Raw genomic sequence first — 15,685 nt, 5'->3', positions numbered from 1 at the left:
GCTCGGGGGCGGGCCGGGCCCGGCGGCCGTTCCGCCCCCCCGCGCTGCGGCCGGGGCTCGGCCCCGCTCCGTCCCGCGGTGCAGGGAACCGGGCCGGTGCCAGGGCCGCCGCCCGGCCGGGCCGCAGCCCCCGCCGCCATGGCCCGAGTCTCGGCGATGATCAGCCCGGTCCTGGTGCTCTTCGGCTGCGACCTGTGTTTCGTGCGAGCCAGTAAGTGCGGCCGGGCCGGGAGGGCACCGGGGCTGCGCGTCCCGCCGGGCGGGGACACCCTGCCGGGCGCCCGTCCCTGCCGGGCGCTGCGGTCCCCGCCAGACACTCCCGCCGGCCTCACTGCATTCCCGGCGTGGCCTTTGCCGCGATCCCCGAGGACTCCTCGGGCACCCCCGGGGCTCCGCGGCCTCCGAGTCCCCTGTGCCTTCGTCCCCTCCCCGGGGCTGCTGCTGCCGCGCTGCCCTTCCCGGGGCTCCCAGGGGCTCCCGCCGTGGGTGGGAACGGGCGCTCTGCCCCGAGGGAGCTCCTGCCCCGGGCACGGACACTCAGGGCTGCGGCGGGCTGGGGCCGGCCGGGTGACGGGGATCCTGTCCCTTCCTGCCGGTTTTTGCTGGAACATCGAGCTCGGTGCGCCCGAGGTACCGCTGTCCTTGTGTCCTTTTACTCGCCGGGGTGGCCCTGTGTCAGCAGCTGCTTCCTGCTGTGTGTTTGCACCTCGACAGGTCACTGCGATATCAAATCGGATTGCGAGTTCTGCTACATTCTGCCGTGTTGCAAAACACGTACTGACGGATTCAGGAAGAGATGCAGTCAGGGGTGTTAAAAAGGGGCCACTTATTTTTAGATGTGCAGTCTGGTGCTTACTCCCTGCTGCAGCAGTAAGTTGGGCAAACATCTGGGTGCCCTTGAGCAGCAGCCCCAAGGACATGGGCCGGGGGGCAGGGGTGACCCCACTCCCCGGATCACAGCAGGATGGTGAGGGCACCGGTGGAGACGTGCCCCGTCCCTCATCCCTCTGCAGCATCACATGTGCCAGCATCCCTCGCGAAGGGTATCTGTCCAGCCCCTTTGCTGACCCATGGAGCTGGGATATGTGGCATATCTGGTCCCATGTCCAGCTGCCCACTAGCTATCCCTCCCACTGACCACCACCCATCCCTCCTACTGCTCACCAGTCATCCCTCCCATTGCCCTCTGGCCATCCCTTCAGCTGCCCACTGGCCATCCCTCCCAGTGTCCAGCCATAGGCTGCAGTGCTGCTAGCTCCTGTACACAGCCCAGCTCTTCCCACCCCTTAATCAGGCCCAAAAGGAGCATGCTGCTGTACAGACAGCACAAAACCTGTGCCAGGCCCTAAATTAGTTACTGTGCTTTCTGTGGGGGTTCCCCTTTTGTAATATGGCTTTAAGAAAAAGTGAAGCTGGATCATTTATAAGTGATGTAGAATTATTAGCTGTTAATGCATTGAGCTAAACAGTGGCACACTTTTCCCAGAGAGCCCAGCAGCATCTTGACTATAGCCAGAATGTGTTGGCTTCAGAGAGCATGCTTTTTGGAGCCCTTGTATTCACAGACCTTTGTGGCAACAGCTTTGGCACAAAGCTGCTCTGATCTCAGCTGCAGAACAGGCTGAACAGTATTAGATGCAGTGTGGGGATTATACACAAAGCTTTGTCCTTTGGATGTCTTGTAACAACTTGGAGGGTTCATCTTGAATTTCATAGAGTCCTGGAATGATGTGGTTTGGAAGGGACCTTAAAGTTCATCTCATTCCACCCCCTTGGTATGGGCAATGACACCTTCCACTACACTGAGGTGCTGCAAGCCCCATCCAGCCTGGCCTTGAGCATTTTCAGGGATCCAGAGGCAGCCACAGCTTCTCTGGACAACCCGTGCTAGGACCTCACCACCCTCACAGGGAACAATTTCTTTCCAATATCCCATCTAACCCTGGCCTCTGTCACTGAAAAGCCATCCCTCTCTTGTCCTGTCACTTTGTCCAAAGTCCCTCTCCAGTTCTCTTGGAACCCCTTTAGGCACTGGAAAGGGCTCCAATATCTTACCAGAGTATTCTCTCCAGGGTGAAAAACCTCAGTTCTCCCAGCCTTTTTCCAGAGCAGGGGTGATTTGGATTAGACCTTGCTCTGTGTATCTAGGGTGAACTTCCCATGTTTTGACTTCTGAGGTTTCTTGTCTCTTCCTGATGGGCATGCAAATCCCGTGTGCTCAGAAGTGTATTTTCTGCAGTTCATTCAGCATCAAACTGATCAAGGCACACTGGTGGTTGTAATGCAGAAGTGTGGCCTGGACACCAGGTCTCCTGTCACACAGGTCCAGGGCTGCTGGCCTGGAGTGTGCACCATTTGTGCTCAGGGTGCGTGGGCCGTGGTGCACTGACAAGCCACATGTGTTGTGGCTCCGCTATGCCCCCATGACCTCTCACTCTTCTGCTGCCAGTGAGTGACAGTCCCTGCACAGGGCCTGTGCAAGCTCTGGCTAAATACAGCTGGAGCACTTGTCAGACCTGTGTGCACCCAGCAGCACGGCTTGTGAATTGGCGCAGTGCCTTTGTTCTCAAATCATCAAGTGACTCAGTCCCAGAGCAGTGTCTCAGCAGCCCCAGCCTGAAAACCTCAGCTGGGACAGGCTGGGTGCCTCGCAGAAGCCTAGAAAATTCTTGAGCAGGGCTGGACAGCTGCTACAAACTCCATGCACAAACTTCTGTGTCGCAGAGATGTCAGACCCCAACTTTAATTTCCTCACGTACACTTAGAGGTTCGTAGTCAAACTGCCCCCATCACGCATATTCAGGACTTCTAAAATTCTGTTAGATGTAAAAAAAACTCACCTAATTCATTACTGTGGATGTATCCTGTGAAGCTCCATGTCCTGTTCTTGTCCCGAGGCCAGCTGGCAGGGTCTGGTCATATCTGTGGTATTAAACTCACGAGTTGCAAAGAGGGAGGCACATCAGTGCTACTTGTGAGGAGTGGTTTTCTGGCTTATCCTAGCTTCCAAGCCATGCCCAAGAGTGGTTTGGGCACCTACTGGCTGGTGCAGATCAAAGCAGATCTTGGACCAATCTCCACCTCTGGATTCTTGGGCTGTTCTGACCCCATTATGTCGGCTAGCACAAACCTAGCTAGCAATCTAACTAGTGGTAACCTAGGACAAGTGTTATTATGCTTGAAGAGAAGCAGAAATGTGCAGCCCACCATACAGCCACCCTTGGAAATGCCTGTGTCTGGGAAAGCCCAGGCAGGGGGCAGTTGTTTGCTGGCTGACAGGGTGCTGCCTGAGCTCAGCTGTGGGCTGAGCAGCTGACCTGATCCCAGCCATGGCTGGGGCCAAAAACCAGACGATGATGGAAAATGTGGGGAAAAACCTGGGGGTAACAGCAGTTAAACATGATCTGGCCAAGAAAGCTAAGAGCATCCTGGCTTGTGTCAGCAATAGTGTAGCAGCAGGAGGAGGGCAGTGATTTTCCCCCTGTGCTGGACACTGCTGAGGCACCTCAAATCCTGGCCACTCACAGCAGGAAAGACATTGAGGGGCTGGAGTGTCTCCAGGGAAGGGAAGAGATCTGGGGAAGGGACTGAAGCACAAGACTTGTGGGTGGCAGAGGGAGCTGGGGGAATTCAAACTGAATAAAAGGAGGCTCAAGGGGGGACCTTCTCACTCTCTGCAACTCCTTGAGAGGATGGTGGAGGCAGGGGGTGCAGTCAGGCTGTGCTGCCAGGGAACAGGGACAGGACAAGGCGAAATGGCCTCAAGCTGTGTCAGGGCAAGTTCAGGATGGATATTGGGAGCAATTCCTTCACTGAAAGAGTGGTTAAGCATTGGACAGGCTGCTCAGGACAGTGCTGGATTCATCACCCCTGGAAGTGTTCAAGAAATGACTGGATGTGATACTTTGCAACATGGTATAATGGGCATGGGTTGGAGTTGATGATCTTGGAGGTCTTCTCCAGCCACAATGATTCTATAGTTTAATCTACAAGACACTCAGCTCCTGTGCTGGCAGGGTACATATACCCAGGCAATGGACAAGGCTGGGTGTGCAGCTTTGTTCAGCCTGTTCTGCTGTTGGCTCCTAGGCAAGCAGGGTGTGCATGCAGACAAGGCTTAGGGATTCCCTCTTTCCCGTAGGTTAGTGATGAAGCAGATCCCCCACTCTTTGTGGGATAAAGAATGTTTGAGTGTATCTTTGAATCCTTTCCAGTTTTCCAGGCTCCTTTTCTGAAGGAGAAAATCAGAACCCTATGGTGTCCTTGTCTCTGGCAGCCCTCTCTTCTGGTGGTGTGTCAAACTTCTGGAGACACGCTCAGTCCCTGGGTCTCTCTTAGAACATGTTTTCTGGGCTCTCCTCTCTGTTTTAATTGCCCCTGGCATACCACAACCCTGAATTTCTCAGAGTGGGAACCACAGCCTTCCTCTGTTTTGATCTGAAGCTGGGTATAGTCAGATGTGAATGAATGCACTTAAAGAGCTGGCCTGCAAAAATTACCTTTTTTGCAGGGTTGTTGCTGGTATCACAGTTGTCCTTTCTCTTGTTTTCAGGTGCCCTCTGGAACTCTTTTTCTGTATAAATCACAGCACTGACCCTGTAGCCCTAGCTGCTGCACAGGCAGCTTGTAGACTGACTTATGTGTGGGGAGTGGGAACACACAAACAGCAGCTTCAATGTCTTTCGTGTGCTCCTGTGTCTAACTTCCAGACAAAATTTGGCTTTTTGTGCAGGACTGTGTGGGATCCAGTTGTGCTCTCAGTGCTGTGAAATCTCAAAGTGGCAATGGTGCAGACCATGGGTCAGTCAGGTTGGCTTGCCATAGAACAGCAATGGCCAAGCATTGCTGCCAGCTTTGCAGCCAATGGCACTGCACTGCTGGTGATGCCTAAGATTATTGGGTTTTTATATTTTTCATGTATTTGTGGCTATGTAGATTGTTAATGCATGGTTGTAGCTTCTAGTACTTTTCCTATCTTTCTTCCCCACATTTAAGAACAATAAGTTAATCTTATAAATACATTCCTAAAAATATTGTTTAGTCTTATTCCAAGAAGAGAGACAGCTACAAGGAAGTTATGTTTTCCAACCAGAATCTGGACCAGGCATAACAAAAGTGGGGCAAGAGAAACTTCTGAACTGCTTCCAGTGGGGCAGGACCTCAGGAATTACTACCTAACCAACTTACCTTTTAATTGGACAGTATATGATAAGTATACTAATCGACTAACCTTATAAAAATTGTAGCATTGCTATACCAGATATGATTATCACCATATTGTGTACCTGAAAGCTTTCAAGTGAAGGTTTGCTTATATATTCACTCTTAATGTTGTTGAGGAGATCTATTTTCCAGGCATTACTGGGACAGCCATCTCTGCCTTTGGCATTGGCCCTCTCCCATGCCCTGGAGCAAGGAGTAGTTCCAGGCAGAGGAGATGCCCATATTGAGTGTGTGTCTATTCCAAGGTGCCCCATTTTTCTGTCACAATCAATATATCATCACTGTGTCTGGGCTGCTTCCTACGCAGTTCTGGGTGGTGTGCCAGGCATTTGTGGCATGCCCATCCACAGGACAGCCCAGAGCTCTGCACCTGCACACTCCTCATGTACAGAGTGGGCAGCTGCCTGCCAGCCCAGGAAGCACTGTGCTGTGCATGTGTTGCTGCTGGCAGGGCTCAGGCTCCCCCATCTGCTGTGCCACTCATCTCCTGGGGACAGGTTCACCAGGGAAGGTGCTCCCTGTAGCCCTAGCCAACATGCTGCCATTGGCAGGTGTTGGAGAGGCCCCGTGGTGATGTGCAGGGCTGAGTGCCTGTTCTGAGACACCTTCTTTTGCCTTTTTCCTATGTCTCACCACGGTCCATGCCTGGCTCACCCAGACAGGCCACCGTCCCCTGTCAACGTGACTGTGACGCAGCTGAAGGCAAACTCTGCCACAGTCTCCTGGGATGTACCAGAAGGAGATGTGGTCATCGGCTATGCCATCCTACAGCAGGTATCCAGCATCTGTCCCCAGGGGACTGGGGACACTGATTACCAGCGTGCTCCTATGTCAGTCCTTGTGACGCACTCTGGGGCTCCTCTGGCATCTGCCTGAGGACATCTCTGCTGCTGAGCAGCCCTTGCCAGGGTGACCCATGTGAGCTATCCGTCCTGGTGGGAGGCAAAAGACTGTGGGCTGCATTGGGTATAGTCCCTCCAATGGTTTCCCTGGGATTTCTCTAGGTAAGAATGGTGCTTCAGCCATGACATAACTCTTCTTTGCTTGCCTTGCTCCACCTATGCAGCCCTGGGTGATGGTGGCTTCTCCAGGGAGGTGCCTGGCTCTCAGGCTATGCAAGCATGCTGAATAGGCAGTGCTGGCCAATCTGGCCCACCCTGGGGTGGATGGTTGTCTGGGAAGGGAGGAGTGAGGTCAGAGCCCTGCAGCTGGGGGCCTGTGCCTGGTGCAGCTGGCAGCAGCCTCCCGGGGGTGACAGCTCTTCCCTCTGGCAGAGGCAGGACGGGCAGATGCAGCGCTTCATCCGGGAGGTGAACACCACCAACCGTGCCTGTGTGCTGTGGGACCTGGCAGAGGATGCTGACTACATCATCCAGGTGCAGAGCATTGGCCTGTATGGGGAGAGCCAGGCTAGCAAGCGTGTCCACTTCCGCACCCTGAAGGAGACCGACCGCCTGCCTTCCAACAGCTCCAACCAAGGTGAGGCACCTCCTTCCAGCTTGACCAGGTGCTGCTGGTGAGGCCACACCTGGAGGCTTGTACAGCAGATTCCACAGAGGCTTGGCCAGGGATTCCACAACCAGTGAAGAAGGTGCTGCACTGAGCAGCAGGCTACTGGGGATATGCAGGGTTGTACAGGCTGCTGTTGTGTCCACTATGTGTCCACAATAATGTCCCCAAGCTGTGGTTTGCAGCCCTCCTATCTCAGGTCTTGGCACCTATTCAGCTAGGCAGACTGGCCAGGACAGCTGCTGAGGCCTGGCCAGCTGCTGCCTGTAGGAGGCCAGTACTGACCAGACACTCAGATCTCCCAGTCTGCGGGCTACCCAAGGACACATGACCCAGCGCTGTGGTCTCCTTTACTACTCATGTCTGTGTTGCCTTGGGCTTGGCTACATGCTGGTCCATGAGACAGAATCAGGAATCCAAGAGAGATGATGCCCCATAGGGGGCACGTCAGTCTACGTCCAGCATTAACCATGAGAGGGGTCTTGAGTATGGCAGGGCAAAAAAATGGCTGCCTGTCCTCAGAACTTCTGTTTAAACTGACGTGACCTGCCCTGGTTGCTGTGTAGAGAGAGACCTTAGTGGTTACTGGCATGCATTGTGCAGTCCCTACATGAACCTAAACAAGCCCTTGGAATCCCTGACTAATTTTGTAGTAAGGATGGTTTACCTGACACAGGAAGGCCACAGGATGCATGTCCTCTCCCCAGACAGGATATCATCCCACACCCTTCCTTGTTTGGGGGAGGTGGGCTTCTCTGCTTTGGGGTTTCTCAAATCCTCCAGTGTTGCTGTAGTGGGAGGGTATCTGCTGCCAGCCCTGCCTGGGGTCTCTTCTCTGCAGGTGACATCACCATGGAAGGGCTGGACAAAGATCGGCAGCTGCAGACAGGCGAGATTATTATCATTGTGGCTGTGCTGCTTATGTGGGCAGGTAAGTGCCACAAACCGTGTTCTGGCAGGCTGAGGCAAAGGCACAATCCGTGGTTCACAAAGAGGATGTGGCTCAAGAGTGCAGAGGCACATTGCTGAGGGTCTGGTACCCTTCCTCATCAGTCCCTTGAGTCTCTTTAGGTGCTGAAGCCAGTGGGGTAGAAGGAGCAACCACAGCCACTGCTCAGCAGTAACAGCCTGGAGTATGTTGAAGAGCAGGAGACAGAATGGGACCTGGAATTACAGGGTGGGAGCGTCCTAGCTGACAGTGATGATTGAGTTGCTTGGGCCTTAGATGTTGTGACTGATAACACTACTGCGCTAGCTGGTAGAGGCTGTGCCTCAGTCTGCTAAAGCTGCAAAGTGGGTGGTTTGCTCCTGTATAGCACAATGAAAGCCAGTGCAGGCAGCAGGCTGCCCTGGGAGCATGGGAGCCCTAAAAGGTACGTCAGCTCCTGACTGGTCACATACAGCTGCTGTGAATGGGAAGTCATTGATCCCCTGCTCCCTTCCCAGTAAACGTGGATTTTGTAGTGGCATCTTGCAGAAATTTCTCCTTGCCCTGGCCTTGACACTTTCCTAGGGCACTGGAAAAAAAATGCAAGATGACTGCTGGTAGTTTACACCTGGCACAGGTTGATGTGTCAGGATGCCAGCTGGGAGGAGTCAGGTCCGGTCTGTGTGTGCCTGTGTGTTATCACGTACACACTGGGGGTTGAGTGAGTCCAGCATGGTCACCTCTGGGGGCATTGCTTCAGACTCCTGTGTCCAGGGTTCCCAGGTGTGGGACATGCTGCATGGGATGCATGCTGTGAAAGCATTACAGAGGGACTGACCCCACAGCCAGTTTGCACAGACAAAGGCTGGCTTTTGTGAGGGTCACAAGCACCAGCTCATAACTTTAATGCCTTGCTGGAGGCACTTCAAAACCCACACAGCTGCCCACTGACCTCACTGTCCCTGTTTGAGTGCCTCAGCACCTGTCTTTGGTGAGTGCTGAGCACCTCATGTGTGGCCCGATGGCCTTAGCCACATCCGTGCCCGTCTGCCCAAGGAAACTGGCCTGGCCACACATGCGGAGGTACCAGGGGTGGTGCAGGCTGATGCAGGTGGGGGTGCGGGTTGGCAGCACCCCAAGGAGCCCTGGGCACAGCTGCCCTGCAGCTGGGATGCTGTGGGCAGGGCAGACAGGCAGCCACTCTGAAGGAGTCCTTCATCCAGTGTGTCTTTGGGCAGCGGTGATCGCCCTGTTCTGCAGACAATACGATATCATCAAGGATAATGACTCCAACAACAACAAGGAGAAGACAAAGCCTTCCTCAGAGCACAGCACGCCAGAGCGACCGAGCGGAGGGCTGCTGCGGAGCAAGGTGAGTGGGGAGGGCTGGCAGCAGGGCTGGCACGTGCTGTCTGCTGGGGCTTGCAGCCTGCAGAGAGTCTGGCTCTCTCCAGAAATGGAAACACCCTGGCTTGTGCTCTCACCCCAAAGACTGAGGACTTTTAGGGTTCAGTGAGACCGCGTCTCTGGGGCACTGTGTATACCCCATGGGTGATTGCAGGAGAAACATTGGAAGAGACGACAAGGTGTAACAGCTGGGATAGCTCTTGCCGTGCAGGGTGGTACCTGACCTCTGACTGTAACAGAGCCTTCATCATGCCCCTCCAAGGCTGCACCTCTCCTGCACAGATGGACAAATGGACATGCTAGGCAGCTGTTCTCATGGTTCCTGCACTGGTCTGTAACTGCTCCTTTTCTGCCTTCACTGCAGCTGGCTCTGGGTCATCACCACACAAGTCATTGCAGAGTCCCTTCCTCACCCTGATGGAAGTGATGTGCCAGGCTGTGGATGGGGAGGGAGCAGTACCTTCATCTGGCTGTTCCCTCAGCACCTGACATTCCTCCCTTTGTTACCTGCCAAGGACAGTGATTTATAGCCCCAGTGCTCTAATGGGACACCGTAGTTAGGGTTTTGCTTGTGTTTCATCTGCTGCCTCTGTCAAGGGTGGGAACTCCCCTCACTGTGTTGGCTGACTGTCCCACTGATTCCACATCTTGGTTTCCAGCAGATGTCAGGAGCAGAAACTTCTTGTTTGGACTTCAAGTCCCCAGTTCCCTTTCTCCAGATTTTTCAGCTTGCTGATTACCCCTTGCCAGGAGATCCCTCCTCTTGGATCCCTCCTCCAAGCTGGAGCTGGAGTTGGAGTTGGATCCCTACTCCCTCCCCTGCTCTGCTGAGGTCTGCTGGTCTTGATGCCTGCTGCAGGCTGAGGGGCTCTGAAATCATGTCTGATCCAGGGATGCAGCAAGGCAGGGTCTTAAAGCAGATTTTTCTCTCATAGAAGAAATCTCCCTCGGTCAATATCATTGAGGTGTAAGTGCAACACCAGCTCTGCCGTCTGGGATCTTGGGTGTCCTGCCAGAGCCACAGCAGGCCTTGGAAGAAGAGGCAGCACCAGGCGTGCCGCCTGGAACTCAGCATGCGACGATCCACGTACCAGAACTCCCGCTTTCCTGAGGGCACCTGTCTGCGGATGTGCACGGAGCCAGCTCCCCAGCCATGCATGCCGAGCGTGGCCCTGCCCGTCCCACACCCGGCCCTCCTCCCCTCCCGGAGGAAAGCATGACCTTGAGGATGGGTGGGGGGCCACACCAGCGGCTAGGGTGGGAGGGAGCCAAGGGGAGCCGATGGGCTGAGGCACTGCCTGAGGGGAGCCCGTGTCCCTGTGCGCTGCCTTGGCCAAGGCCCGGGGTGCAGCTGAGGCACTGGATGCCTGCCCGGCATCAGGGGCAGACCTTGTTCTCAGCTGCCCGTTTGGCCCTGGGGCTGCTTGCAGAGAGCAGGAGCTGCTCCCCTCAGGGCCCCGGGGCTGCAGGAGCAGGGCAGTGCAGGCACTGCCCCAGCACTGCCAGCAGAGCTGTGGCCTGTAGGAGGGTTTGTCTGTGGGGCTGGGCCCAGCCAGCACCAGGATCAGTGGATTGCTGCTGGAGAACAGGGCTCCACTGTACCCTCTCATGGCTGTGCAGGGCCTTCAAATTCTCTGTCTACTGCAGAGGATGAAGACAAGAGGGACGATGAGGAGCTAGTGCTGTCACAGTGCCTGGCCAGCCCGCGGAGCCTGCAGCGGGGCAGGGAGTGCTGGTGGAAGCCCTGCAGGGCTGGGGGAGCGGGCAGCGTCAGGGCATGGCTGTGGCTGCGCTGGGTCCCCAGAAGGGCTCAGGGCTGGCACATTCAGGCTGTTTGAGGGGAGCTGCCATGAACTTTCTGAGCAGCCTGTGCTGCCTGGAGGAGACAATGTGGTGAGGCCTGCAGGGTCTCATTTGGAGGGAATGGGGTGAAACAAGGAGGCTCCCTGCTGCCCTGGCTGCTGCTCTCCCTCCACGCTGTGCTCTGCAGCCTGCCACAGACAGGCTCTGCAGCCCTGGACTCAAGCATCACAGGATCCAGTGTCTTCCAGGAATAAATCTCCCAGTAAAAGCACTTTCAGGACTTTTCCTTCCAGGTGCTGCTCAGCTCCTGCTGCAGGACTAGGCAGGGAAGGGACATGATAAGCAACTCCTGTGGCAGGGTCTTTTCAATAAAAGCATCCTGGCTCAAAGGCAGCATCAGAGCTTCAGGTCTCTGTGTGTGTCCATGCATGCATGCATGTACAAGTTCTCGAATGCACGTGTCCTGGCCATAGGAGATCTGTTCCTCCATGCTGTGCAAGAGCTGGAGGTCCTCCGTGGTCACCTCGAACGCCCCTGGCCCTCGAGGGAGAGCAGCTGCTGCTGCAGGCTGGGCCCTTTGGTGCTGCTGGAGCAGCTGCAGGCTGTCCCACTGAGGGTGGCATCGTGGCTGCTTCTCTGCAGAGAGCAGGCACATCCCAGCAGCAGGGCCGAGACGGGGGACAGGGTCTGACCCCGACAGGCTGCTGGCCAGAGGGGCCTGGGCTGCTCCCTGCTCAGTTGTGGAGAGGGGTACCTGAGGAGCAACAGCACCACGGCGGTGGGATGCAGCTGCTGCTGGGCTGTGATCATGCCGGGAGCATGGCCACAGCTCCAGAGACACTAACACCTTGTTTTGCCTGCTAGCTCTTTTTAAGGAGGTACATTAGAAAAACTAGGGCTGTCAGGGAAATACGAGAGTTTTAAGAACGTTCTAGTGCCCTGGAAAATGTTTACAAGTTCTGTCTTGGAAAGTCATAGTGGACATGCCTGCTATCATGAGATTTTTAGCTAGGCCAGAGACACACACAAAAAGTCACAAAGGATCAGACTGTGTAGCAGAGGTGAGGAACTAGGGCAGGCACAAGAAAAAGGTCAAAATGCAGAGGTTTGGCTAAATAAAAAAAGGAACACAAGTCTGACATTAAATGTAAAATCAGGGTGTGCTGTTGAGGAAAAAGCTCTTTCCCTCTGCTGAAAAACAAAAACAAACCCAAACCAAACCGCAAGTCACCACTTCTTCTCAGACCATGACTGCAGGAGGGCAGGGAAGTGCAGAGAGGAGTGCTGGAAGCTGAGGGCGTGACAATGACCTGCTCACCCTAACAAGTTACATGTTACTCTGTACTCCCAGCTGAGGGAAAAGAGGCATGAAATCACTTTCAATATGCAAAACCTCAAGTGAAAAAAACCATGCACAGCTCCTGAGTGATCCATGGCACCCCAGGCCTCCCCAGTGGCTATGGCACTTGCTGGGAGACTGGCCCTGCCACCCCGGCTGCAGCCAGCCATCGGTGCTCAGGTGGGCTGAGCTGGGCTCTCAGTGCCACCAGCATGAGAAGGGCAGCTGTGCGGAGATGTGACAGGAACCTAGCAGTGAGGGGCTTGGCCAGAACACAGCTGCAAGCTGTCACTTGCCAGAGAAACCAGACATGCTGCAGCCTCCCCTGCTCCATCTGGAAAGGAAACCAAGTGCATGGCTTGCCTCTGTAGAGTACAGCTGGGGTGCAGCAGGGCAGAGACACTTCAGAGCAGCTGGCACACAAGGGCTTGTGCCTGCCCTGACCTCAGCGTGGTCAGCATCAACTCCTATCAGTGCAGGTGACATTCCTAGGTGCTCAAGACACCAGTACAGCACAGCCTCAGCCTGCTCTTCCGAAGTCACAAAGGCACCCTGGGCCTTGGCAGCCCTCAGCACAAGGAGGAACTGCTCCCTCAGGGCTCGCAGCCAAGGAAGATGTGGCAGTTCCAGGCTCCATGAGCATGGGGAACAGCAACCCTCACCACAGGCAGTGCAGAAGACACTGTACCATGCATGTTTATGCACGGTGCCCATTCAGCACTCAAACCCAAATGACAATAATAAAAAACTCAATTTATTTCTCTCTGAAGGCAGAGCTTTCCTTTAAAAACCAGGTCATTTCACTTGTGAGAGGGTGTGGGGCTGAACTGCAGGGGAAAGGCCTTCATCACGCACTGCTCCAGGCCTAGAGCTGTTGCTCCCTGCGGGTGTACACTGCCTGCATCAGGCAGGCTCAGAGCACGCAGGGTGGCCCTGCATGGCCTGGCAGTGAGCAGAGCGAGGAGCACAGGTCCCCCCGCCCAGGGAGCAGCTGCAGCTCGAGGCGGTTCATGCAGGCGGCACATGGCAAGGAGCAGGTGCTGCAGCCTGTGCACTCCATGGCAGCAGTGCCAGCAGCCCCCGTGCCAGCAGGGCAGTGCCAGGGCAGCGGCAGGCACTGGCTGGCCCAGGTGCAGGCACAGGGTGAATCCTGAGTGGCTGGTCCGTTGTTGCAGAGATTTGGCTTAGCCCAGGGGAGTCTTGGGGCCAGCAGTCCTGGTGCCAGTGCTGGGGGAGTCTGCAGCCCCTCCCAGCACCGTCCAGCTGTCCGGGGGTGGCCCCAGGCGGTAGCACAGTAGCTGTGCTGAAGGAGAGCTCGATGGGGGCACAAGAGGTATTAATTCTGAAAAGGGAGAGAAAGGAAGATATGGACCATAAGGTGTACAGCTGGGAGCCCAGCACAGCCGGCAAAGGGAAGCAGATGTTCCCAGGTGAGCATCAGCCCCCGCCTTGCCTTACAGAGGACATGGGGGATGAGCCAATGCAGTACTGAAGAAACTTACCTGCTGGGCTGTGGAGTCCCCTCCCCAGCTCCTCCATGCTGCTTTGGAAGAGAACACAGCATCCATCATACCCCAAGCATGGCCTCCTGAGAGACACAGCATGCTCATGACCCTGGCACGGCAGGAATGGCACAGCAGCAGCAGGCAATGGGGGTGCAGAAGGCTCTAAGCCCCGCTGCTACCAAACTCCTCCCAGGCCAGCCTGTCCCAAGATTGCAAAGCTGTATCTCCTTCCCATCAGGAGCTCCATGTCCAAAGGGGTGGTGTTTCACTGGGCTACACATACAGCTCCAACCTGTGCACACATTGGCTCCGGCTCAAGCCAAGCTCAGACCTGCCAGACCCAGCTGGGTACCCACTGCCATGTACATGGAGAACAGCCATGATGGAACGGGCCTCACAGGCCCACCACCTGCACTTCTGCAGACCTGCAGGTTAATCCTCTGCTGCTGGACTGTTCCGTCAGCTCCTCCCCAACACAGGACACACACCATCAAGCTCAGCCCACAGCCCCAGTCCACACAGAAGTCAGCATGACCAGGCCTCCATCCTGGTCCAACCTCCAGCGAAATCAGTGGGAGAAGAGGGACAACTGAGTCCCAGAGACATGTCTGGACAGGCTGGCCCCAGCAAAGACTGGCAGAAACAGAGTAAGAAATATCTCTGGGTGCATCCTGGGGGTCAGTATCTGTACCCCAATTCTCTGCTGCAAAAGCTGGACTGCATGGTCTGTTCCTCCACCACTCAACTCATGTGAGTTTTCAGCGGATAGAAGCAGAGAAATACAGGAAGCTTCCCCCTTGGTTCCATGCAGTTCTCCTCCATGATCCCACCATGCCCATGGCCTAAGCAGCTCCCCTTGCAGGGGAAGAAGACAAGACAGAGAAGGAGACAAGACAGGCTTCATCAGAGAGATCCATGAATACAAGCAGCAGCTCACCACCTACCCAGGCAAGGTTTCACTGACATTATCATCTTCCTCCTCCTCCTCCTCTTCCTCCTGGCAAGCAAACAAACAAAACCCCACCATGATATCTCATTGCATGGGCAGGTCTCTGCCAGGAGTGAGGCTGGGCTGCTCAGACCCTGTCCAGTCCCTTCACAAGACACTCACTACCCAGGCACAGTACAAAGGTTTCCCACAAGCAGTGGGGGAAAGATTGGAGTGCTGGGTTGCCAGAACCCTCTGGGCTTGGGCACACAAGGACAGACAGGCCATAGCTCGTCCCACATCCCTTCCAGGTGCAAAGTTCCAAACACAAGCTGTGAGCATGGACCATGCTCACAGAGCTGCTGACACAGTGCACCTCTGCCCAGGGACAGTGGTGGGTGAGCACACCCTGCAGCTGGAGAGGCAGGCAGAGACTACTAGGAGCAGGCTGCACACAGGTACAACCCCAAGCACTGCCAGGCTGGACTCACACTGGAAGCATGAGGCCAATGACCAAGCATCCAGAAGTTCCTAGACAGGGACATAGTGAGACCAATATGACAATGCTCCAATTGCTGTGGCCATGCAGGAGGTGCACTGCAGATGGGCTGGGCTGAGCCTTAGCCCAGGCTGGCAGGATGATGATCCAAGGGTCCTCTCCTTCAGAGGCAGCTCTCACCCCAGCCATGAAACCAGGTGTGCAGCCCAGGTCCCAGGTCCCTGTGTGACAGGGCCAGCAGAGCAGGGCTGAGGCTGCAGTAGTGGTGGGTCTGCAGCAGAGCTCCTGGAGCACAGACACCAAGGAACTGCACCTGCTGTGTGAGCCACGCATCACAATGCACCTCCTCACATCAGGCTGCCATGTGCAATGGGGGCTGTGCAGGTATCAGCAGGGTTCTGGGAGGGCAGGAGGAGGGAGCTGCAGAGGGGTCACTCTGTCCCTGCCCTAATCCAGACAGCCCTCAGCATGGGCCTGACTTGCACATACTGTACCCCAAAGTGGTGTGTGAAGGGAGCGCTCCCTGGGGGGGCTGGCTCACGGG

The 15,685-nt window shown here is 55.6% G+C and overlaps 1 protein-coding gene and 1 long non-coding RNA gene across 2 annotated transcripts; one reads left to right on the top strand and one right to left on the bottom strand.

The window, feature by feature from the left end:
* FNDC4 (fibronectin type III domain containing 4) lies at window positions 1-11,271 on the top strand. The gene is made up of 6 exons (XM_041471312.1): window positions 1-211; window positions 5,882-5,997; window positions 6,498-6,702; window positions 7,574-7,663; window positions 8,899-9,032; window positions 10,006-11,271. Exons 1-6 carry the CDS (start codon window positions 139-141, stop codon window positions 10,036-10,038), a joined length of 651 nt encoding a protein of 216 aa, XP_041327246.1. The 5' UTR covers window positions 1-138; the 3' UTR covers window positions 10,039-11,271.
* Window positions 11,272-12,996: 1,725 nt separating this feature from the next.
* LOC121355668 lies at window positions 12,997-15,679 on the bottom strand. The gene is made up of 4 exons (XR_005955454.1): window positions 15,636-15,679; window positions 14,659-14,711; window positions 13,712-13,749; window positions 12,997-13,551 (listed from the first exon to the last, which is right to left on the bottom strand). It is a non-coding gene; the product is annotated as an uncharacterized LOC121355668 (long non-coding RNA).
* Between the last annotated feature and the right edge of the window lie 6 nt (window positions 15,680-15,685).

The sequence above is a fragment of the Pyrgilauda ruficollis genome, unplaced genomic scaffold, assembly GCF_017590135.1.
Source record: "Pyrgilauda ruficollis isolate IOZ18807 unplaced genomic scaffold, ASM1759013v1 scaffold260, whole genome shotgun sequence".
NCBI classification, from domain to species: domain Eukaryota; kingdom Metazoa; phylum Chordata; class Aves; order Passeriformes; family Passeridae; genus Pyrgilauda; species Pyrgilauda ruficollis.
Note: the sequence above shows the minus strand (reverse complement) of the source record. Positions and strands in the feature narration are given on the sequence as shown.